Genomic DNA, 26639 nt, shown 5'->3' with positions numbered 1-26639 from the left:
ATCTTTTAGAAAAACACCCCATCTTCAAATGAAAATTGTCAGTGATGGAGAATGCACCAAAACCCTTGATAAATTGTTCCACTGGTTAATTACTCTCACTGTTAAAAACGCATTCCATATTTCCAGTCTGAATTTGTCTAGCTTCAGCTTCCATTTACTGGATCATGTTATGTCTTTCTCTGCTAGATTAAAGAGCCTATTAATAAATATTTGTTCCCATAGAGGTACTTACCGACTGTGATCAAGTCACCCCTTAACCTTCTCTTTGTTAAGCCAAAGGGATTGAACTCCTTGAGTCTATCACTACAAGGCATGTTTTCTAATCCTTGAATCATTCTTGTGGTTCTCCTCTGAATCCTCTTCAATTTATCAACATCCTTCTTAAATTGTGAACAACAGAACTGGACACAGTATTCCACCAAAGGTTGCACCAGTGTGAACGCAGGAAGAATAATCTCTTTACTCCGACTAGAGATTCCCTTGTTTATGCAACCTAGGATTATTTTAGCTCTTTTGGCCACAGTGCCATACTGGGAGCTCATGTTCAGTTGATTATCCATCACAATCCCCAGATCTTTTTCAGAGTCCCTGCTTTGGAGGATGGCCTACGTTCTCTCTTCCTAGATGTACACATTTTCATTTAGCCATATTAAAATGCATATTATTTGCTTGTCCCAGTTTACCAAGTGATCTAGATTGCTCTGAATCAGTGACCACTCCTCTTCATTATTTACCACTCCCACAATTGTGTGTCAAACTTTTTCAATGATTTTATGTTTTCTTCCTGGTCATAGATAAAAATGTTAGGTAGTGTTGGGCCAAGAACCGTGTCCGACCTCACAGGAAATACACCTGTTCCATGACTATTCCCTGTTTACATTTTGAGGCCTATTGATATGGCCCTACCAAATTCATGGTCCGTTTTGGTTAATTTCAGTGTCATAGGATTTAAAAAATAATACGTTTCATGATTTTCAACAAGGACAAGTGCAGAGTCCTGCACTTAGGATGGAAGAATCCCATGCACTGCTACAGACTGGTGACTGACTCCCTAACCAGCAGTTCTGCAGAAAAGGACCTGGGGATTACAGTGGACGAGAAGCTGGATATGAGTCAGCAGTGTGCCCTTGTTGCCAAGAAGGCTAACGGCATATTGGGCTGCATTAGTAGGAGCATTGCCAGCAGATTGAGGGAAGTGATTATTCCCCTCTATTTGGCACTGGTGAGGCCACATCTGGAGTATTGCATCAAGCTTTGGGCCCCCCACTATGGCAAGGATGTGGACAAACTGGAGAGAGTCCAGCAGAGGGCACTGAAAATGATCAGGGGGCTGGGGCACATGACTTAAGAGGAGAGGCTGAGGGAACTGGGCTTGTTTAGACTGCGGAAGAAAAGAGTGAGGGGGGATTTGATAGCAGCCTTCAACTACCTGAAGGAGGGTTCCAAAGAGGATGGAGCTCCGCTGTTTCAGTGGTGGCAGATGACAGAAGAAGGAGCAATGGTCTCAAGTTGCAGTGGGGGAGGTCTAGGTTGGATATTGGGAAACACTATTTCACTAGGAGGGTGGTGAAGCACTGGAATGCGTTACCTAGGGAGGTGGTGGAATCTCTATCCTTCGAGGTTTTTAAGGTCAGGCTTGACAAAGGCCTGGCTGGGATAATTTAGTTGGGGTTGGTGCTGCTTTGAGCAGGGGGTTGGACTAGATGACCTCCTGAGGTCTCTTCCAACCCTAATCTTCTATGATTTCAGATATTTAAATCTGAAATTTCACAGTACTGTAACTGTAGGGGTCCTCACCCAACACGGGGTTGTGTGGCAGGGGCCGCAAGGTTATTGTAGGGAGGTTGCAGTGTTGCCACCCTTACTTCTGTGCTGTTGCTGGTGGTGGCGCTGCCTTCAGAGCTGGGCTCCCAGTCAGCAGCCACCACTCTCTAGCCACCCAGCTCTGAAGGCAGCGCCGCCACCAGCAACAGTGCTGAAGTATGGCTGGCATGGTATGCTATTGCCACGCCTACTTCTGCCCTGCTGCATGAAGAACTGGGCCCTCAGCCAGCAGCTGCCATGCTCTGGCCACCCAGCTCTGAAGGCAGCAGCATATGAGTAAGGATGGCATGGTATGGCGCTGCTTCTGGTGGGATGCTGCCTTCAGAGCTGGGCACCTGGCCAGGAGCCACCAGTTTCTGGCCACCCAGCTCTGAAGGCAGCACAGAAGTAAGGGGGGCAATACCATGACCCCCTGTACAATAACCGTGTGGCCACCCTGCAACTCCCTTTTTTGGGTCGGGACCCCCAGTTTGAGAAACGTTGGTCTCCCTCGTGAAATCTGTATAGTATAGGATAAAATTCCACAAAAGACCAGATTTCACAGTCCATGACGTGTTTTTCACAGCCGTGAATTTGGTAGGGCACTACCTATTGATGATGATATTGTATATACAGATAATGTTTACATAGGCTAAGCAAAACATTTGATGTACAAGCTTATGATGATATTGTATATACAAATAATGTTTATATAGGCTAAGCAAAACATTTGATGTACAAGCTTATGTTAATGCAATGTGAAAGTTAAATGTGAGTTGCATATAAGCAAAAAGAGAAAGAGAGATGCCTTTATTTAAAGTTGCTCAAAACTTTCCATAATAATATCCTGTTATTCAGTTGCCTATACATTTGCCAATCTAACTATGTAGGCTGAAATTTCGCTTGCTGAGATTGGCCTCAGGTTCTTCCTCTTCTTTTTTTTTTAAACATCCTTTTTTTTAATGTCAGCAAAAGCACATCAGGCATTTTAGAGAACAAGATTAAGGAAAAATATGTTGTTCTTTCCATGTTCAATTTTTTTTTAAAATTGGTGTAGATAGGGGTCTTGTAAAAAGAATAGTCATGTGATCATGTAAAGACTATCATGATGTACACATACAGAGGCTATACAGGCAACCATAACTTTGGAATTTCCCAACTTGGCAATCTTAATGTACTTTACATGTAATTTTCCGTGTGTTAGTGTGTGTATACATATGTGCATGCACACACAAACTCTCCCTCTATAAAATACATACAAAATCGATTATTTGGTGATAAAGACGTATTTGAATAGTTATATCTAGATCATAGAATCATAGAATATCAGGGTTGGAAGGGACCTCAGGAGGTCATCTAGTCCAACCCCTTGCTCAAAGCAGGACCAATCCCCAACTAAATCATCCCAGCCAGGGCTTGGTCAAGCCAGGCCATAAAAACCTCTAAGGAAGGAGATTCCACCACATCCCTAGGTAACCCAGATCTGCTGCTAGTAGTGAATATCGGCATTCAAGAAGAATATTTCCAAACCAATGAACATGGGGAACTACCACTGAAACCATGGGGACTGGTTATTATATTTTCCATTTTAAAAAAACAGGAAAAAATAAAATGTTGTTCCATACAATGGGACCTCTTGCGACATTGACATAGACTTATGTGCAGTGCTGGGGAGGAGCTGGTGGTCATGGTACGTGTAGGTACCTGTTGCAAGGTAGGAGAAAAGTCCTGGAGGCCAAGCATAAGTTGTTTGGTAAGAGATTAAAGTTCAGATCCTCCTGGTAGCATTCTTTGAAATGTTTCCAGTGCCACATACAGAGCCAGTTAGACAGGCAGAACTACACAGTCTCCATGTGTGGATAAGAAGATAGTGTTCAGAGGAGGGATACAGGCTAACTAGGGACTGGAAAAACTTTTGGGAAAGGAGGAGCCTATACGGGAAGGATGGGCTCCATTGAAACCAAAATAGAACCAGATCACTGACATGTAAAATTTAAAAGGTTGTAGAGGAGTTTTTAAAGTAAGAATGACAGAGGAACTAAAGGAGCACCCTAGGAAGACAGGGCTATTGCAAGAAGCTAAATGAATTATTTGTATTGGTCACTGCAGAGGATGTGAGGGAGATTCTCACACCTGAGCCTTTCTTTTTAAGTGACAAATCTGAGAAACTGTCCCAGACTGAGGTGTCAACAGAGGAAATTTGGGGACAAACTGATAAACTAAACAGTAATAAGTCACCAAGACCAGATGGTATTCACCAAGAATTCTGAAGGAACTTTGATATGAAACTGTAGAACTACCAACTGTGATATGAAACCTATTGCTTAAATCAGCTTCCATACCAGTTGACTGAAGGATAACTAATGTAACACCTATTTTTAGAAAAGGCTCTGGAGGCGATCCTGGCAGTTACAGGCCAGGAAATCTAACTTCATTACCAGACAAATTGGTTGAAATCATAAAACAGAATTATCAGATAAATATGAAGTGTTGGGGAAATGTCAACATGGCTTTTGTAAAGGGAAATCATGCCTCCCCTATCTATTAGAGTTCCTTGAGGGAATCAGCAAGCATGAGGACATGGGTGATACAGTTGATATAGTGTACTTGGACTCTTAAGAAGTCTCTGACAAGGTCCTTCACCAAAGGTTCTTAAGCAAAGTAAGCAGTCATGGGATAAGAGAGAAGGTCCTCTGGTGGATCAGTAACTGGTTAAAAGATAGGACACAAAGGTTAAGAATAAAAGTCAATTTTCACAATGGAAACAAGTAAATAGCGGCGTCCACCAAGTATCTGTCCTGGGACCTGTGCTGTACAACATATTCATAAATGATCTGGAAAAGGGGGTGAACAAAGTTGTCAAAGTGAGGTGTCAAAGTTTACAGATGATAGAGTTCTCTGAAAATGTCTGCTCAATGTGCAACGCTCATCAAAAAAGCTAACAACGTTAGGAACTGTTAGGAAAGGAATAGATAATAAGGCAGAAAAAATCATAATGTTACTATGTAAATCCATGGTATGCCCACACCTTGAATATCGCATGCAGTTCTGGTCATCCCCTCTCAAAAAAGATCTAATAGAATTGGAAAAGGTATAAATAAGGGCCACCAAAATGATTAGGAGTATGGAACAGGGTTCCATAGAAGGAGAGATTTAAAGGACTGGGACTTACAGCTCAGAAAAGAGACTACTATTGGGAGATATGATAGATGTCTATAAAATCAGGAATGATGTGGAGGAAGTGTTATTTACCCCTTCACATGACACAAGAACCAAGTGTCACCCAATGAAATTAATAGGCAGCAGGTTTAAAACAAACAAAGAAGTACTTCTTTACACAACACAGCCAACCAGTGAAATTTATCGCCAGAACATGTTGTGAAGCCCAAAATTATAACTGGGTTCAAAAATAATTTGGTAAGTTTTATGGAGGATAGTTTCATCAAGACAGTCGGGGACTCAACCCCATGCTCTGGGTGTACTTAAACCTTAGACTGCTAGAAGCTGGGATTGGACAATGGGGGATAGATCACATGATAATGCCTGTTCTGTTCATTATCTTTGAAGCATCTGGCACTGGTCACTGTCAGGATACTCTGAAACCTGTCAGGATACTGTGCTAGACAGAACAGTGATCTGACCCAGTCTGGCCATTTTTATGTTTTTCAGACTCCAGATGGACTTCTATCACCTTGTGAGTGGAAAACAAACAGAACTGTAAGTGATTTTCAATGACTGTGGCCTTGACTATGATGAGTTCATTAGAAGCTATGCTTAATTTACTCAGCTATGATAACAACAAAGCTATTCCTCACTGAAAGTTTTAATTTTAGTCAACTGAGAGAATGGTTAGAGTGACTAGTATTTCTGCCTAAATTGTTCTTGCTGGCTGATATATTTGGGATATGCTGCAAAAGGGTAATAGATTATGGAGTGTTTTCATTCCAGATATATTTGAGCATAACTAACAAACAAACACAATATAAAACAAATGAGCAATATGCAGTTTATTGCAACCATGAACGCAATTTATATATTAACAGCTGCAATTTTATATATGTGTTGGTTTTCCTAATTATTTAAAAGTCAGCCCAGCAATTGTCATATACAGCCATTTGAATCTGGACTCCAAATGCTTCATTTAATAAACAATATAACTGTAAGGAAAAGTCATGCTTTCCATATTGTTTTCAGAGAAAAACAAGCATAGCGAATACCTGAAGGGAAAAATTCTACTTGATGATACACTTTGCAATCACGTCAATGACCACACCCGCTTGACAGTTCATAGCCACAGATAAATAAAGAGGAGAGACTAGCAGAAAATACTAAAAGTTTGTAAAAAGTGTTTGCTTTGTTTGTTTTTAGGGGGGTGTTGACTAATCTAATTTCTGGAAATAATGAGAGACTGTCGACAATGTTATTTTGTCTTTTCTTAACTCTGGAAGTTAGAAGTACAGGTGCCAGCAAACAGCTGTCATAATGAAAATGTGCTTTGTTAGTTGCATTCATTTTTCTCCAAGCACAGTCGGATTCATCATTACATTAACTCTGGCTTTCTGAACGTGTAATTCCGGCTGAGTAAGACAGTGCTGAAACCAGCCCCATGATTTCATACCCAAGTTATCTTGTCAACATCTACATTATATTTTTAATGGAGCACAAAATAATTGTTTTTCCAGAGAAAGTAGTTGACAGAATCTCATTATTTCCACAATTTAGATTATGCAATGCAGTTTACAGGCTTCTGTCTTTAAAGGTGCTTCATTTCACATGCAATCATTTATTTTTAAATGACTGACAAACAGTAACATTTTAAAGGTCAAAAAAGAAACAAAATATTTCTTTAAATAATTTGGAAAGCAATTTTATTATTCAAACGAGTAAACGTAAAACGACGGCAAATAATGGACTTTACTACATTTTTGTTACCTAATAAATGTATTTGTGAGTGCTAACTTCTGCCTCATATTGAATTGCCACCATTGACTGTTATAGCTGTTACAGCTGTGTACTTTAATTCAGTGGCTCTCAATCTTTGCAGACTACTGTACCCCTTTCAGGAATCTGATTTGTCTTGCGCATCCCCAAGTTCCACCTCACTTAAAAACTATTTGCTGACGAAATCAGACATAAAAATAGAAAACTGAAAAATGGCTTACTTTCTCATTTTTACCATAAAATTATAAAATCAACTGGAGTTTCAACCTTGTACTTACGTTTCGGTGTGTAGTACGCAGGGCAGTAGAAACAAGTCATTGTTTGTATGAAATTTTAGTTTCTACTGACTTCACTGGAGCTTTTTATGTAGCCTGTTGTAAAACTAGGCAAATATCTAGATGAGTTGATGTACCCCATGGAAGACCTCTGTGTACCCCTGGTTGAGAACCACTGTTCTAATTTTCATTGCTTCTTTTATATGTATACATTTTTGGATGTCTTTATATTAGTAGAGTAACCTCCTATGATGTGTACGGAATTGAAACTGTTGATTATTTGGGGGCGAAGGTGGAGGCTACTTTCTTTTAAGTGCTATTTTATTTTCTAAAATAAATTTTATATTCTAAAGGGTTTTCAGTGACAATTCCAAACAGTAAGCTCCCTGGTAATCTGTTGGAGGGTCTGACAGGAAGGACACTGTAATTCAACCTTATGCTTTGGGAAGAACACACAGGTGTTTTGTCAGAACACTTAGCCTAAAACCTGCATTATGATGATGCTGGTTTTGGAATCTTTCTGGAGAAAGAGATCTGACAACAGTCCTGGGCTTTGTTTAGAGAATTTAATCCACATTCCCTTGGCTGCTGACAGGAAGAGACCATGTTTTGCTTAACTCCAAATTCCTTTCACAGAATCAGAGACAAGAGGGTAGGGAACAGCAGACGGAGACTTTCCCTTATCTAGCACAGTTAAAAACATTGTACAGATAGGAGATGTGTTTAACCCTGATTTCCCATCTTTCCTGACACCAAAAAATAGCTTTGTTTCTATTCTACAACATACATCAAAGTCAGAAATCTCTAATAAAACCAATGACAGTCATTACTGAGATCTTCTAGACATAGAAAAAAACATCCAACTGACAGTCTGGCCATGTGAGATACTCAGCATCCTCAACTCTCACTGACATAAATGGGAGTTTGAAAGCACTCAGCACCTTGGAAGACTGGGCCCTTAACTACCCACTGGAGTTTACACATCACAAGTCATTTTCATGCAGTGTTCTGAGGTTTTTCGTGAACCTTTTCCAAAACCTGACATTATTCATTTAGGGCCAAACTCAAATCTTAGCTGTGTAGTACACACACTTCTAGGAAGCTCAAATTATTACTAGTATACTGACACTCAGCAGATGCTGAGCAACAGATTTTTCAAGGTACATGACAAAGGGAGATTTCTTTAATTAATTAATTTATTTAAGATAAGTTGTCAGCTCTAAGTATACTGCTATTAAATACACTTTAAGTATTCTAGGCAGGGCTGCTATGTTGTTTTGTCCATGTTAAAAAATTCTGGCCACCTTTTCTTTAAAAAATTACCTGTCCAGCTGTAATTTGGCCCACTTGTGTGTATGCATTATAATACAGTCTTCAATTACCTGATCACACATTATTTCTCCACACATCCCCTGCCTCGTTCAGTGCACAGGATGGACCTGCTGTCGGGATGAATCAGGGTGTTGCAGTAAAGGAGACTATCTGCCTCATTTGTTGCAAAAGTTGGAAAGCGTGTAGTGAATGAGGCAGGGGACTACAGAAAGAGAAGGGAGGGTCTCATGGTTAAGGCAGCTGTATGCAGCCCTGGAGAACTGGATTCTACCCCTCCCTCAGAGTTCATGTGTGATTCTAGTACAATTATACAAACTTTTCACAGGTGGTCACTAATTGTGTGTTGCTCAATTTCTTTGTGCCCAACTTTAGACAGTGCACTCTGATTTGTAGGAGTTTTGAGTGCTCACAGCTGCAACTGAAGTCTTGGGAGCTGTGCTCTAAATATTATTGAGAACTATAAAATGCTAAGTACTCTAACAAATCAGGTTCTAGGGTGCCTCAAAGTGCGCACCCAAAAATAGTCAATACTTTTTACCTTTCTCTCTCTGTGCCTCTGAAAATGGGTATAATATCACCTCCCCTCACAAGGATGTGGCGAAGATAAATTAATGTTTATGAAGCACTCAGGTATTATAGTGATGAGTGCCATAGAAACACCCCTGAGGAAATTAACAATTCTGTCTTTGGAGTGGGGTTTGAAAAGTGGGGAGAAAATAAGGTCTAGGGCCACACATTGAACAACAAGGAGGAAACAAAATATTGAATAACTGCTCACTAAGTGAAGACCATCCATTTTGTGCACTGAATGAGGCAAGGGTGCTGTGAAAAAAATAGTGTGGGATCAAGTAAGACTCCATCATAATGCATACACAACAGGGGAGCGAATTAAGGTTGCACAGATATTTCCTAACTTTTGAGTGTTTGACTTTTTGATCTGAATCGTGTTCTTTCAACGTAGTTTGTGTGCGTGTACTACTAAATAGTTACTTAGAATTCAGCTTACCTAGGGCTGTGGCAGATTCTCTATCAGTCATAGACTTTAAATTGTCTTTCTAAAAGATATGCTCTAAATTCCACTACAAGTTATTGGGCTTGATACAGGAATCACTTGGTGAAATTCTATGGCCTACATTATGCAGGAGGTTCAGATTGGATTATTGTGATGGCCTATCAATCTAGTTTGGACGATTTATGTTATTATAGACACTTTTTACCCCTGCACCTCTCCCACTGCTCTTGGGATGGCAGCCAGAAGGCTGTTGTCCTCATCTTCCAAATGTAGGTCAGTTCATAGCTAGACATTGTGTGTGTGTGGTGGGGGGTTGTGGGGGGGAGGGAGAGACTCCTGGTGGAAAAATGGGAAACAACACCTCCCACATCCCTAGGGAGAGATTGATTTGATTTTAGAGTGAGCTGCCATGTTAACCTTGCAAGAAGAGAGAGCTGTCGAAAAGAACAGCCAGTAATTGGGCTATTATTTATTTAGATATGGCCCTTGTCACTATAGTATGTGAGTGCCACACAGTTAATTAATCTCACAATAATCCTATGAGGTCAGGATGTATTATCTCCATTTTACAGTTGGGGACCTGAAGCACAGAGAGAGATTTTCATAAAGAAATGCAGGAAGTTGGTGGCAGAGCTGCGGATTGAACCTAGGGCTCCTAACTCCCACTCCAATGACTTAACCACAAGAGAATCCTTCCAAGGTCACTAGAGGAGCTAGAGCAGAAATTCATGCATTCAGGAAGTGAGGCAGTAAGAAGATTTATTTCCATGGATAAAGGCCGTTTTCTATTAATACAGAGAAGGGTAACAATAAACAGGCAAGTAAACTTTGAAAAGCATAGCATTGGCTGACTTACGACATTTGATTCTTGATTGAAAACGATTGCAGTAACAGGCATGACATTTCCTTTCCCCGCTTTTTTTTTTTAAATGCTGTCTCATATACCAAAAGCAATAACACATTTAAAACTACAGGAGCATAACTTTTTTTAAGCCTGATATACAATAAGAAAAAAAAACTTGCCATTTTAGCTAAAAGCTTCCTAATCACAAATTCCTGTAAAGCATTCATACTACATCTTTAATTAGCTCCTAAAACCATGAAGTATCAAACACAAGACTTAAAGCTAAACCACAGAATCACAGAGAACACACTCCCACAGCTGTTCAAATCCAAAGCCGGGACTTGCTCTCCCGTTAGCAGTAATGTATAGTTTGGAGAGGCAGTGAAAACTGTACACCAACTACAGTAATTTACTTACTAAAGCCACTTGCCAAATGTTCATAAACATGCCTACAGCAAGTGCACAATGCTGCTCTGACAGACACCTGTCTAAATCTGTGGGATCCAAATACAATTTACCAAAATAAATAAATAAAACCCCTCAAACTACCTGTTGGTAGTCTACAAAGAAAAGGTACAATTAAGACTGTACTTTTAGCATTAAGAAATAAAATATAAAGGTGCCACTGCTCTTTCTCAGCAAATTCTGCTGTCTTGGGTTTTAGAGCTGCAGATGACATTCCTTGCTTGCACTCTAAGTAGCTGGGAGAATTTACAAATTAATCACTTTCATTCTTACAATGTTTGTGGGAAAACAGAAGGTTACCTCTCCATTTAAACAAATTTGTTTTAGCAACAGTATTTTGTTGTCCTTCCCGTACCCACCAACATTGCCAGTCCTCTTCCCTACAGTACCTAAAATAATAAGCAGAGTTATTTTTGGCACAAAGGGAACTACATGGTATTTTACTTCATTTTAACTGCGTTCATGCTCATAGAATGGTGGTTCAGTATTTGTACAAGATTCAAGTGAAGTGCTTTAACTAGCAACCTGTTTGGGGCTGTAAAGAGAATTAATTAAAACAGAATTATTCAAAGACATTGGCTTTTTGAGTAATCCATGAAAAAGCCACAAAACCATATTTTAAAACCTAAAATGGCACCATCAAGTTAAAAATCAGGGGCCATATCCTCAGCTGGTGTAATTTAATGCAGCTCCATTGACTTCAGAGGTATGCCAATTTATATCAACAAGGATCTGGCTCTATATGTTTAAAAACTAAGGATGGGATTTTCAAAAGCACACAGCACTGGCCTAACTTTGTCTGAAGCAATGGGAGTATTACCATTGGATTCAATAGAAGCATTGTTAGACAATCCTGAGTGCTTTTGAAAATCATGTACTAAGGGTTCGCCTATACGGGAAAACTGAATGGCAGAACCTCAGTGGTATAATTATGTTGTAGACAAGCCCATTCCTATCATGGGTCATACACAAAGCCTTACAATATTAACAGAGAAATAATTTCACTATTACAATTTACTCTTCACTATTAATATTGTTGGTTTATCTTTGTATTTCTCACCTCTTGACCAATAATAATAGACTACTCACTTTCAACTTTTGTTTATAGCCAGCTTCCAATCAATTACACATGCCTGTGGTCGCTAATTCGTAGGGAAGCGAATGGTGTGTTCTTTCACTATTTTTTTTAAAAGATACATGTTCCCATTGGAATTCCCACCTCCCCCCTAAAAGTCATAAAATGTTTCAATGATTTTAGAATTATTACGTTTACAAAATCTAAAATTTAGGCCCAATTGGACGTGATAGTATCTCTCTAATTTTCCCCAAATACATTATAAACTAAAATATATTGTACCCTCTGACCAATTCAAATGCATCACTGACCTTCAAAACATATATTAAAATTACCTAGATGAAGAATGCAAAATCAGAAATAGAAAAGATCTACAGTGTAAGGTCATCAAGTCCATTCTCCTTTGCGTTTAAGTTCAATTGCATAAAACTAAACTTTTATACTTTTCATTTTAGTAAAAAAAACAAAAGGGGGGGGGAGATCCCCAAGTTTGCCTGTAAGGGGGGAAAATTTCAAAAGAGCCAGAATGACTTAGGTGCACAAGTCTCATGGTCACTCCATGGTATTTGCACTACTGAGTTCATTTGAAAATTTTACCCTAAAACATTAAACATTAATGAGGGATAGATACAGCTGAATGAAGTGTGAACCATTTTTATTCTTTAATTAACAAGACGACATGATCAACATTGCCAAGCCCCGGTGTTCAAAAATCATGAATCCATTCTGTCCCCCATCCCCTCAAAGTGGACCAAAGAATCATGCAATTGTAGAAAATATATATTGCTGAATGGGGGCAGGGATTACCTTCTAGTTTTTGGTCCTTTAAAGAACACTTGGTTCACATTTTCAAGCATTTCTCATCATTACAGCAGGACACTTTATTTTAACAAAAGACGTGGTTCTCATGTAACCACATAACTGCAGGATTTATGAAAAACAAAATATTGTAAAAACTGGAAACACTATAAACTGACTGGTTATAAGTTCCCTTCTGTGCGAACTGCAGAGGATAAGATTTGTGACAGCCCCTCAGCTACAGAGCCTTGCCTTTTTAGCTCAAGCTGCAACAGTTTGTGCTTTTCACTCTGAAGGTCCCCAGTTCAACCCATGTTGTGCTGGGCAAGATGGTAGCCACCACAACTGCATTATTCTCATTTGCAGGAGAAAGCTTCTGATATGAAATGTGATGGCTGCCTTTTTGTACTCCCTCCCACCTTTCGAACACAAGAAATGTTAAGACCTTCTGATGTACTAGAATAGCTAGAACAAGCAACAAAATGAAAAAGCCATACAGGAATTACTGCAGAGTGTCCCCCCATTTTTACAGCAGGTGCTGCTTCTCGATACGTACATTTGGTAATATAAATATGAACAATAAGCAGCCCAGGACATAGAAATAATGCAAATACTACTTTATGTGGCTATTTAGGATTGAATTCTCAAAGGAATGTGAAGAACATCCATTTAACGAACAGCAGAACTTGTGAATATATAGAGATTGCAGTCAACCTCTTTGTAAATTGACCCTGGAGGAAACGCTGACCCACCTTGAAACCAAAACTCATTCAAAAATTAATGCCCTTAGTGAACATTTTAAAAGTCGGGAAATACTTCTGCTACATTTCTGAGTCCTTGAATATTTCAAGTGGATAACTTTCAATGGGTGGCCTTATCCATTCAATGTGCGTCAAAATCTGCTTTATTGACAAATTTTTAAAAAAGGGAAAGAAGGCAATTTGTTAAATAATACAGAGATTTCACCTCTCATCTAATCACACAGGAAAGGGTCGTATAGTGTGAGAGTGATTTAAACAATGTGCATTCCGACTTCACATCAAAATGCAAAAGTATTTGAATTCAGCTTCCAGCAGCTAACTTTCACGGTGATGGACTAAACCAGAGCAAATGCTAAAAAAAAAAAAATCTCTGTATCCCGGGATACGGGGTTAATTCAGTCTAGCAAAATAGCAAACTCTATGACCTTAGGAGCACCCTGCTGAGTCAATCTGATGCCAGATGCTGCTACTCTGCATGAAGATGTTGTGTAACTACTGCTGGGTCACATTAGCAGGTAGTTGTTAACTTCAACCATGGTATAAGGAGGGGTGGAGTATCCACCTCCGCAGAGAGAAGGATGATGAAATCAAGCAGAAGCCAAAACTGTGGAGAAAATTTAAGATTATGTTTATTTTTCCTTTTTACTTTAATTTCCAATAAAGCCAAACCCAGAAAAGGGTTTAATTTGGACTAGATATAGTTTGTGCATATTCTGTTCAGAGCAAGGTGGGATCTACACCTGATTACATCCAGTATCTATATTTCTTTAGGTAATGTATTTAATTATAATTCAGAAGTAGCTTCATTTTTTAATATTGCATAGAAAATAGACTGTTAATGCATTTCAGAAAATGTAGAGTTTGTTAATCATGGCCACTTCTGCACAAAGTTAGCGAACATGAACGGTGAACTAGGTGTTGTAGAGACCTCCCTTTCTGGGTAAGGTCCAAGCGAAGGCACGTCCAAATGAGTTACTAAAGATGTCTCACAGTTTAATTCACCATACACCATTTTCTTCTCTGAGCCCCACAGATAGCCATTATGAAATCAGACTGACATTACAGGTGCTTTTACTGGTCACGAGGAGAGGCCAAAAAGCAGCTATGTATTGCCCAGGCACAGTACAACATTCTCCACTCGAAGCTTGAATTTCATCAACCCAGTAAGAGAGAGAGACTGAGACACTTGTTCCTGAACCTGAGCCTTTTACGCTGCACCTCCCAACACTACTGCAAAGCCACCAAATCAACCAACTACAATTCTGCGGTTCGCAAGAAATACAAATTTGCTAGAAACCCCTTGCAAATGAAACCCAGCTGAAGTCTGGGTTTAAGCAGAATACCAGATGTCTCCTGCACTGTGTGGCTTTGATAGATTAAATTGAGCATAAGAAAGAGATGAAATATTTATGAAAATTAAATTTGTAGGATGCATGTCAATAAGCCTGAGAAACACTTTTTCGAATGACGACAGGAAACCACATTTTTCACCCAAACACGTTAGGTTATAGCACTCGTATTCACATGAGTCTCTGAAATGCTTATGTTTCATGCAAGCTGCTTAGCTTTTATTCAAACCATGCATTCCAGAAACAACAACCAGAAAGACTCCGATTTGAGTATATCAAGCATTTCAAAACTACACGCATAAATGAAATTTTATGCATTACTCCCCCACTGCCCCCCTTTTTTTTTGCACAAAAGTTTCGTATTTTGGAGACTGGCACACAATCAAAATCACATAAGGTATTACTCATGCTGCAATACTGTACATTTGACATCCGGTATCAACGGAATGAAAAAAATGAACGACTGTAAATTTAAGGGAACATCATTAAGGTAAGCAGCTAATCTGATCAAAATGCACACATGTGACTTTCAGATGCTCTCTTCTTCAAATGTCATACAATTTTCATTAAGCAACTTCCTAAAAATACCCATGAAACCAAAAGAGAATATCAGGAATGGGTACAATGACAAAAATACAACATTAATTTAAATAAAATCTGGGACTAAGTGGCTTAGAGGATTGATAATTGCATACAGACCTTTTTACTTTAAAACACCTTTTCAAAGATCAGTAATTTACCACCCAATTGCTTAATGGTGGCCTATTTGAGATGACCATGATGGTATCAGTCAATTTCCCAATAGAAAATGTTCACATCAAAGGCCAACAGAACAACTGGCAGTTCTACACGGTCTGAGTCCTGCCTATCTCAGCACAGCCTATCTACCTGTGCTAAGCATTGTCAGTGAAGATGAATAATAGCTCATCTATTAATGGCCCACATTTGAACTGTTTCGGACGTTCTTGCTAGAAGGTCTTCAGCAATGCAATTCACTTCCCCTACTATTGGACTGACAGAGCCCAGAATTTTTTACCTTCATTGTATGCTGATTATTTCTTCACTCACATTTGTGCTTTAGTTCTGGCTTAACTGAATTAAATATCCACAAAGATTAACTCCCCAAGCACATCAGCTGATGTTATCTGTGGGGAGTTAATTTTTGTGGATATTTAGCCATCTGTTATTTTGAGAAATTTGCTTGGTATACATGTCCAAGTGCTTGGAGAATGGACAATGGGTGCAGTTTTATTAATAAAAAATTAAGATATGAAATTAAGCAAAAAGCAAGTATTGAAAGGGGGAATGTATATGGAACTATCCTCTCATCTCTAAGTGGTCCTTTATATTAAGGCACATTAAGCGGGCAGTGTGGGTAAATGTGCACTGACACTGCTAATATTATACCTATTTTGTAGATTAACAGAGGGCCACAGTTTCCAGGGCTGTCAGGCCAGTACTTTTCACACAGAAATTAACAGACCCCTGACCTCAGTGAACTAAAAATACATAAAAATCAAACCTTTCTCATTGAAATTGTAACAACATGGGTACTGTAAAAACTCCTTCTGTTGATTTTACTGTGTATCTGGCCATTAGGTGAACCTGGCCAATGGAACAACTGCACAGTTTTCTCCCCAAAGAGGTCAACTATTTATATCAAGAAACACAGTAGGCAACATACTCTATTTTCCCCAATCTCTTTCAAAAGAAAGGCACAAATGTTTAATTCTCTTTTGATGTAATGTTTGTGTAGTAAGAACAGGATGCATTTACTCTGCAAAGCCAATAGGGTGTCAGGATTCAGCACAGTAAGAATAATGTACATCCATACTGCACATTTTCCATTCTATTTGCATTAATATTTTGTGGTTGAAGCAATATTGTAACACAATGCTGATACATCATCAGGGCTATCCTCAGGATATCACACTAGCTCCACAGTCCAACTAATATGTCACAGCAATCAAAATGATGCTTTGTAGCATGCAACATTGAATGCTGAAATGTATTGAAGAGCTATGAATAAAAGCCAGCAAGCAAACTCATTTGGTTTCTTTCCCCAAAAACAGGATGTTCTTGATAAGCAGCTTCAAAACAAAAACACAACAAAAAAGGTCTTAAAGTAGAATATCCAAATACTGTGGTTAGAAAGGAGCACCAAATAGTAGGCATTACATTCTTCAGTTTAATTAATGTACTTCACACGAGCCATATCAAATTATTTAGTCTTAATATCAAAATTTGAAAGTTCAAGTAATGTGGATATTTTCATTGTAAAAATGAAAAAAAAAATCCCACATATATGCCTTTGTATTGTCTGCAATGAACTGTTTTCAGGATAACACCTACATTTAATATAATGAAGAAAGCAAGAAGGAAAGAGTTGAGATACAAAAATTTTGCCATTTCCCCCCACTAGGTGAAGTGCAGTGGAGATCAGATTTCGAGCATCTGTGATGCTCACCACAAGTTGCTTTTACTGCCGATTAATAGCTGGAGATTAATAGCTGGGAATGCCACATAATAGCTGTAGTATAAAACTCTTAAACACACAACCATGGTTATGTATTTAACAGCTGTGTCAGCCTTAACTGTTGAAACTTCCAGTATATTTTGCCATATGGTAACCAGGATCATTTTACACTTAAAAATTATTACTTTAAACGCATGTCATATAAATATAGTGCATATCTACTTCTAAAGCAATATATTCTAGGGACCAATTATCCGCATGTTCCTTGATTCATCCTTCAGCTTTCAGGTTACTGAACAAAGTTGACTTGTGTATCATGACTAAGAGTTTCTGGGTTTTCAGCTGGGGAGTTTTACAATACGCTAGCTATGAGCAAATATTACAGTTTGGGAGGAGGGGGTCTGGAACTTTGCCAGACAACAGCTAGGCAGCAGGTGAACATGAGTTTTTTGGATCAGACTGAAGTACTGCCTGCTAACCCCCTCGGGCAGTGAACTGTATGACAAGTAATTATACCAAGGAATTTATATATTCACCAGATTGCTATTGTAATTAACAACTGGTTCCCTACTCAAAATCTCTGTAGCTTTAACACACATGCAGTACAGAACTTTCAGTCCTAAAGGTGGTCCCCTTCAGACCACAGGGATAAGTCTACCAGCAGGGAGCAATGCAGGGGTAAAGCCTGGACTGCCAGTGCCTACAACATACTTATCTCCTGCACTTCAATCCCACACTTTTCACAAACACTACATTAATTTTAATTCATTTTTAAAAGCAACTTCTTGCCAATTTCTCCACGGCTTCCACATAATGATTCAGGACCGGAGTGTGGTATATCCTGCATGCCCATGCAGAGAAGTAAGGCACTCCCTTATGCCCCTGTGCTGATTACTATCATCACAGGTATCAGCATGGATGAAAACAGCCACAATTCTCCCCACACTCCACCTAAGCGGGCTTGGGAGTGGTTAGAGCCTGGGCTCCACTCCCACAGAGTGCTGGGGGGGGATGGGGGGGCATATGCTTTGCCAGGTACCGGAGTGATGCAAGATAGGTCATCCTCTGGAGCAGAAAGAAAACCACAAGGCAGCCTGTAACTCCACAGTCACAATCAGCTTTTTGGTCTGTTCCTGGGTCACTTCAATTATGCATTGCCTCCCGTACGTGGGGTTTGTGACAAAGCAACTCTTTAGCACATAACATATCTTTATAACTCACCCTGCACGGCAGTTATTTCTTAAAACAGCTTTTTTCCCCCTATAATGATGAGCTGGGCTTTGTTAGAGTTATTGGGTGGCCTGCACTTTTCCGAAAAGACGAAGCTGTTTCAAGGAGAAGACTTAGCCTCTTTCCTAAGCCTCTTTCAGAAAAGTAAAAAATTCTTCCCAAAGCAGACTCCTTAGGTTTAAACGTCCACTCAAATATTTCTATGAAAGATTTTTATCAAAATTTTAAACTGTAAGTAGCACACAGTACAAATTCCAGAAAATAAGTTCAGCAATTTGAGTTGATGAGCCGCTTTGCCCTCCAATTCAAGATGGCATTTTGTCCCTCTATAGCAAATAAATAAATAAATAGTGTAATCCCAATGGGATACAGTCTGCTGTTAGATTCATGGCACAACTGCTTCTGAAATTAGCAACAGTGGGCAAAATTTGGCCCCAAATCAGACTAGCCTACAAATATCGACAGGTTTCAGAGTAGCAGCCGTGTTAGTCTGTATCCGCAAAAAGAACAGGAGTACTAGTGGCACCTTAAGACTAACAAATTTATTTGAGCATAAGCTTTCATGGGCTACAGCCCACTTCACCAGATGCACGGAATGGAACATATAGTTTGATACCTATTAGAGTACAGAATAATCTTCCAAGGGAAGCAGTGGAAGCACCATCTCTTGAGATGTTTTGAATTAGATTGGACCAAACCTCATGAAATACCTGGCAGGGAAGAACTCTGCACCATCTAGATACAGAATTGTTTTTTACTTAGGCTATGTGTATGCTGCAAATGGAGGTGGGGCTGCAGCTCACACAGGCATACTCTCATGCTAGTGTTAATTTAGCTAACATAGCTAAAAACAGCGGTGAAGATATGGCAGCACAGGCTCTGCAAGTCCCATCAGAACCCTGGGTACATACTCATGTTGCCAGCCCATGCCAGGATCCATGCAGGCAGGTCTTCACTAATATTGTTACCCCACCAGGTAAATTAAAGCTAGTGATGCCAATGCGAACTGCAATCACTCCTCCAACTGAAACGTGGAGCTACTTTTACATTGTAAACTCTTTTTTGTTTTGTGGTTGTACAGTGCCTAGCACAATGGGTCCCTGATGCAGGACAAAATAAAAGTATAATCTTTACTGTACATGCCCTACTTCTATACACTTCTTTAAAGTATGTTTCCCCATAAACTACCCTGAGGGTGTATTTTTCACAACTTCAGTTGTCAACTAGCGTGTCATCTTTTCAATTTGTTAAAGATCTGGGGACAGATCCCAGCCCACAGAACAGACCCTTTTCATTGCTGCAGTTGTCTCTGCTTCCATATTTAAAGACAGAGGGCAAATTTTCACGCCTGGGAGCCTGAAGTTAAACTCTTAAATCCATATTTAGACACCTAAATAGAAATCACCTGATTTTCAAAGAGGAAAAACAGCTCTCATTGACTATGTCGAATTTGTGGGTGCTCAGCACAATTGAAAATAAGATTACTTGTCTACGTGATTTACATTTCTATTACGTAGCCTAACTTACAGGCACCCAGGTATGAATATTTTGGGCAGAGACAGTACAATATTTAAATAAAAAGACACTACAATACAGTCTAAACCTTGGTTGCACAAGTGTACAAGCAATAAAGAGAGGAGGCAGGCATTGCAACACACAAGAAGAACACGCCCCAGGCCATCTCAGTTTGCAAGAATGTGCCAGCACCTATGCTATATGAAGGGGAGTATGGACCAAGGTCTAACTGAGGCATGGCTTTTTGGACCATTAAATAGGTTTGTGGTTAGAAGTTGAGTAGGTGAGTGAACTTGCTGTAATGAGCATGAGCACTGACTGACAAGGATACTTGAGGGCATGCTGCTCTTGCTCAGAGGAAAGATAACAGCCAAACAGTCCTCCAAAAAACAACCTGGCCTGAGACAGCAAGATGCCCCAAGCTAAGCATGCCGCTGGTTACTAGACACTACAAACATTGTGAAGGCATCACCACTCAAGATTTGACTCTCATCTGGCAAGATGTGGCAACCACGTTCCTAATGTAACACTTGGATTCATAAATAGTTGTGCTTGTGATCTGGTATGAGGTGGTCTACTGCCAACACAAAGAATCATAGAACTGGAAGGAACCTCGGGAGGTCATCTAGTCCAGTCCCTTGCACTCATGGCAGGATTAAATATTATCTAGACCCTGGGTTCTCAAAGCTGGTCTGCCGCTTGTTCAGGGAAAGCCCCTGGTGGACCAGACCAGTTTGTTTACCTGCCGCGTCCGCAGTTTCGGCCGATCGCGGCTCCCACTGGCCGCGGTTAGCCGCTCCAGGCCAAGGGGGGCTGCGGGAAGACAGTCAGCATGTCCCTTGGCCGGCGCCGCTTCCCACAGTCCCCATTGGCCTGGAGCGGCGAACCGTGGCCAGTGGGAGCCACGATCAGCCGAACCTGCAGACGCGGCAGGTAAACAAACCGGTCTGGCCCGACAGTGGCTTTCCCTGAACAAACAGCAGACCGGCTTTGAGAACCACTGATCGAGACCACCCATGACTGGTGTTCGTGTAACCTGCCTTAAAAATCTTCAATGATGGAGATTCCACAACCTCCGTAGGCAATTTATTCCAGTGCTTAACCACCCTGACAGTTTGAAAGTTTTTCCTAATGTCCAAGCTAAACCACCCTTGCTGAAATTTAAGTCCATTGTAATTATGCTGTCGATACAATGAATAATTCCAGATTTTTATTTTCTTTTTGATTAATTTGTATCCATTTGAAATGCCCTAATAAGACAAGCAAACTGGGACTCTTATGGCTGGAAAATGGTGTGTATATATTTCACCAATCCACTGCAAGTTTCCTCTATTGATCTGTCCATGCCCCACATGCCCCTGTATCTCAGAATGTGTGTGTTCCTTGAGGGTCTGCCAAACAATTAAGATTCTGGGTGTCTTTTACAAAAATGCCAAGGATCTGGACCTGAAATATAGTCCATGTATCCAAAACCTATTAGAGGTTACTTCAGCAAAGGTAAATGTTTTTTTTGACAAAACTGCTATACTTTTTGTGTAACCCAAGAACCCCTTCTTTTCCCAAGAGTTTATCAGCGATAAAGAATAAGGGCAGTTTGCATTTGTATCCCCAAACTTTAAAAAGAATTGAGGAAAAATAAAATGTTAGACACAAGCTCACTCACGTTCCATATTGGGCTGAACAGTTTTAACACAGTGCTTTTAACCAAGATACATAACTGCATTTTGAAGCTTCACCCTAACTTTGCAAGATTTACTCAATTGCCACACAGAGTTTTAAGATGTAAGATGGCTTCTATGCTCCATAAATAGCTTCCCCAATATAAACTGGAGAAGGGTCCAAATCACTAAGTTAAGAACCATATTCCAAGATAGTTGTCAATAGGGAAGGTGGGACCTTGAGCTGAACTTCACCATAGTTCAGGGTGTTGGGAACCAAAGTTTTATTTAGGCTCAGTGCACAGAGCAGAGTCATTAAATTAATTTTCTCCTACCAATTTCTACCTTCTTACCACACATCACATCTCTGAGAGAAAACCGACTACACAAAGGTACTACTGCTGTTTCTTCTGGCCATTAGGTTTAACTGTATCATGTCTTATTAGGGAGCCAGAGTAAGATTTCCTAAAGCACCAAAAAAACCCCAAACAAACAAAAATCCCTCAAAACAAACCACATGTCCAGTACTGAAGGATTGTAGGTGAGTCACAGAAAGTCTAACTGTTTAATAAACAGAAATGACTAATATATGGGGAGAGAGAAAAACCTTCCTTGTTGTGAATATTTATTTTTCTTTGTAGATGTGGTAGTCCGCTTGCTAGCTAACTGCTGCATACTGAAAACAATCAGCCAAAGAAAAAGGTCCAAGACTATTCCATAAAATTATTTGCCATCTTTTCTGAAAGTATACTACTTCAAAAAAAGTGTCTTGAAAGATGGCATAAAACTTATAAGGAAAGACAGTATGTGTATAAAGCAAATTACCGTAAGCACATTTATCTGCTATTAAAAAAACATTTTCTCAATTATTGCACTTGCTTTCATATGCAAGGGTATTGTAAACCCGTGAAAGTCATGTAGCTTCCTTATCATACTCTCTACAATGTATAACGCTACTGTGTCTTTGCTGTCAATCATTCAGAGTTCTCCCTTATTACAGTCTCTACTTACTGCGCTTTCTGACTGGTAAATACTGCACTATTATAATTAGCCATATTCTTTATTTTTGCCTTTTAAAAGTAAACTATGAAATCTATCAGTCATATAATTAAACAAGCAAAATATGTTTCCTAATCCTTGTTTATTGATAAATCCTTAAATTGAGTGAAGTTAAGGAACAGCCTCCTAACATTATGAAATGTTCAAAGATAAAACTATATAACTCTATAATTAGTAATCTTTACCTGTTTTAATTTAATGCATTTGTTACAAAAAATCTTTGTTTTTACCTGAGCAACAGATTTCTCAAATATTGCATCAAAACTCTAATAGAAAACATCACTTGGAGTTGATATGTACGGCATCCCTAAAACATACTGGTTGATTCTACAAAAACTGTGTCTATCGAGAGCATCAATTGCATATTCAGGTCTAAATCAGATTAGAAAGTAATTCAGACAATTGCAGTCTCAAAAAAAATACTTCTATTGTACATCTCTGTAACTACTGTATCTCTCTGTAACTACGCTTTGAAATTGTGTTTCCAATTCAGACATACTACTTACATATGCCATACAGGCAGTTAAAATACTGTACTTTCACAGACTGCACTGGGGTTTGGAAATTCTTAAGCTGCGATTCTCCATGCTAAACTTTTCCTTTCATAATAAAATGGAAGAGTTAGCTGTCATCTTTCAGCTCGCCACCCAGACATAATTACATTGCAGAACACTTTTCTTCTTACCCTCGGTGTGCATGGAGAGTAGCACGATCAAGGAAATGTGAAGCTGCCAGTTTGATTCTTCCAGCCAACCCATTGCTGCAGGAGAGTAGTAATTCTGATTTGCCTGTGTTCTTCTGTTTCTTTTTCTTTTCTTATTTCACTGTCCCCGTGCTTCGTCTTTGTCAGATCCTCGGACAAGTCTGCCAGCAAGCCTGAGAGGAGAATGTGAAAGACAAGCCTGTTACAAACTGGTTCTGTCACCACATAGACCTCAATTGATCACCTCGTGGGGAGGACAACAAAAGGGCAGCAAGGATCCCAAGCTGGAGTGGATTCCTGAGACAGGAGCATGGATTGACTGCCCACACAGGGATTTGTGTAAACTTGGAAGCTACAGCCCGAGTCTTTAACTCCCTCTCTACTTTACACACTTTACACATACAAAAAACAAAGCCCTGAAAATTAATATGAAGTTTGTATTCCATTTTTCAATGAGATGTAAGCAAACCCCTCTTGTCAACTACTTATAAACTGTTTGTTTTATAAACTCAGCACTGCCTTTGGCTTTTGTTTTTAAAGCCACACCAGCGTTTTCCTGTGCACTTCCAATATTAAGAGAGAAATAAGGATTGCTCTGAGGCAATAACAGAAGACAGCTAAGAAAGATAAGAAATATAAGATATAGAATGTCTGTGTCAGCATACTGTGTCATTCAAAATGAGTTTTATTCCCCCCCCCAACCCCGTATGAACAGTGATTTATTGGAAAATTGCAATAAACAGATTTTTTTAAAGGTCTGTGGATACCTCATGTAACTGGACTCCTTTAAATTTATATAAATCACATGAAGCTACTGTAAGCATATTAATGAATTAGAAATGCACACAGATTTAATTAAATCTCTCAACTGTGTTCCCTTGGTCACAATTGCAATGCACACTTTTGTATTCTGCTAGAGCTACACAGGCTACTCTATGTGTCAGAGTTCTAAATTACTGCTTTCTCCATTTTTATACAGATACATATTTATTTCAGTTTGTTTGTTTTTTTATTTATACACAACTGAAGTCCTGGGGACAGATCCTTCACTAATATAAATTGATATAGCTCCAACAGACAGATTACACCCGCTAATGATCCGCTGCCTGGTTTTGGTAAATGGAAACAGGAAGCAGATGCACAAACAATATGATGGTATCAAATATTAAAAGTTTGCGATCTTCACTTCTGAATAAAATTCAATAAAAACACTAAGTACTGAAAAGAGAATATAACAGGACCTCACTAATCCACACACAACAAAATTAATTGATGGTCTCTCACCATCTCTGAGCTAAGATTTAATAGCCGAGCACTCTAGTGTGGGCTCATATTGGTCACATATATTTACACATATACTACAGTATTTTACAGTTACTAGTACATAATGATGTATTATCATTAATAATTAAAATAAATTATAATTGTCTAAATAAATGAGCAAAGTACATTTTGTGATGCATTAGTCTTGCTTTTTTATAGTCTTTGTTCACTTAAGACCTGATACTGCCCCACTTGAAATCAATGGGAGTTTTCTGATTGATCTCGAAGGGCTAGATCCTGTCACCCATACTTGAATAGTACCTTACTCCACAAGTCATCCCACTGAAGCTCTTCAAGCAAGGGACGATCTTTTGGTTATATCTTTGTACATCACCTGGCAAAATAGAACTTAGATCCATGAGTGGGGCCCCTAGGTACTACCACTATACAAATAAATAATCAACAAAAACAATGCAGTAAATGTTACTCAGTGTGAGTAAGACTAATCTGGCCCACTGCTGGTAGAAAAGACCCTTGCTGGCCAATTAAAAAAATCAAGTTATAATATTGTCTGCCTCCCAGACTTCAGCATGAATTAGTGACATTCTACTGCGTTGTATGTACTTTCCCTTTCCTATTTTTTTTTAATTTTATTTTTTTAGTGACTAACTACATTATACCAAATACACTAACAGGACATTCCAGCCAACCCCATCATTTTCCTTCATATAGGATTGGAAAGTACAGAGATAAAGAAACATGTATGTTTCCAGCCTCATCACTGTCTGTTCTGAGATTCGCTGAACATTTTACACCATTTTTCATGGGAAAAACATGATCCTACCTAATTTATTTTTAGTATGTGCGTTTTACTTCAAAAGGCATCTTTAAAGTTTCTCTCCAGAGCTCACATTTCAAGCACAAGTGAAGCTTGGACTAATGGTTCATCAACTGCTGACATTTTAAACTTGTTTCTTTTACAACAAACAAACTCACTCACTCACTCATGAATATACCATGAATTCACCAAAAGTCTACAGAACAGCCCAGTCAAAACAGTGAGTGCCCGGATGAAAGGAGAAATCCAAGTTCAAGATTTCAATTGGTACACTATCCCTAAAGGGAGTGACTTGAGCTGTTCTTTATCAACCTCTTGGGCTAGAAGTGTTACGAGCTGCAGAGGGGTGTTGGACAAGGGTATTTTCGGGGGGAGGGGAGGTTGGTCAACAGCACAGTCACCATGAAATAAGCTTTTGTGAGCAAAGATGATGTCAAGAGGGGAGCAGGGAAATGGAGGATGGGAGCTATGGTACTATACTGTCATTAGCAATAAATGTTCCAGTTGCAATCATGTCAGTCTTAGAAGTACAGCTGTGAATTTGAAAGACAGCTATCAAACGGGAAGAAGCTAATTTGAATACTTTAGAATCCAAGGGGGACACATTTTTCCCCCAACCCCACTAACATCAAAAGGAGTTCCACATGCAGACTAAAGGGAGCATGTGTCCCTAAGATCAACGTTTAAGTCATGTTGGCATCCAGGTATAGATATCAACTCCCAGGGCTGCACTGGGAGAGGATTCTTGGACTCCAAAACTAAGGTTGAAGCTATCTTAGATGATGCAGCCAGGCTGAGCCACAGATGGAGTTGCAGTGGCCAGCTGAGCACTACCGGCAACCTGTTGGGATGGGCTCGAGGTAGCTGGACTGTCTGACTGAGCAACAAGATCAAAGATGCAGAAATAAGGAAAATAAAAAAGTTCAGAGAGGTGGAGGGCTATGATGAAAAGCCTTCCTAGAAGACTCCCCAAAATTCTGGTGTCTCCAAGCACCATTAAGCACTAATCCACTCTTGCAAATCCCCTTTCAGTATAATTAAAAATCATGGAGGTTGTTAGTTTATCATCAGGGAAAAACGGATTCCTTTTGTGACTAAAACACAGGGTGGGGAGCCAGTAGATCTCTCTGTCTAAATTAGGTACTGCTAGAATATCCATCATGTGAGTTACATTCCAGAATCTGCTACGACTTACCCTGTGGCCATAAGGATCTAGGTAAGTGGCTCCAATCTGTGAAATAT

General features: G+C 39.4%; 1 protein-coding gene across 1 annotated transcript in view; it reads right to left on the bottom strand.

Annotated features, from left to right (window-relative positions):
- Positions 1–26639, bottom strand: part of BMPR1B (bone morphogenetic protein receptor type 1B) — a 354353-nt gene that overhangs the window by 75180 nt on the left and 252534 nt on the right. Inside the window, exon 4 of the mRNA XM_084626037.1 lies at positions 23279–23469. Coding sequence (XP_084482163.1) covers positions 23279–23351 — 73 coding nt within the window. The 5' untranslated portion in view covers positions 23352–23469. The remainder of the gene's footprint in view (positions 1–23278; positions 23470–26639) is intronic.

This window comes from Lepidochelys olivacea, assembly GCF_965140295.1.
Source record: "Lepidochelys olivacea isolate rLepOli2 genome assembly, chromosome: 4".
Classification (NCBI taxonomy): Eukaryota; Metazoa; Chordata; order Testudines; family Cheloniidae; genus Lepidochelys; species Lepidochelys olivacea.
Note: the sequence above shows the minus strand (reverse complement) of the source record. Positions and strands in the feature narration are given on the sequence as shown.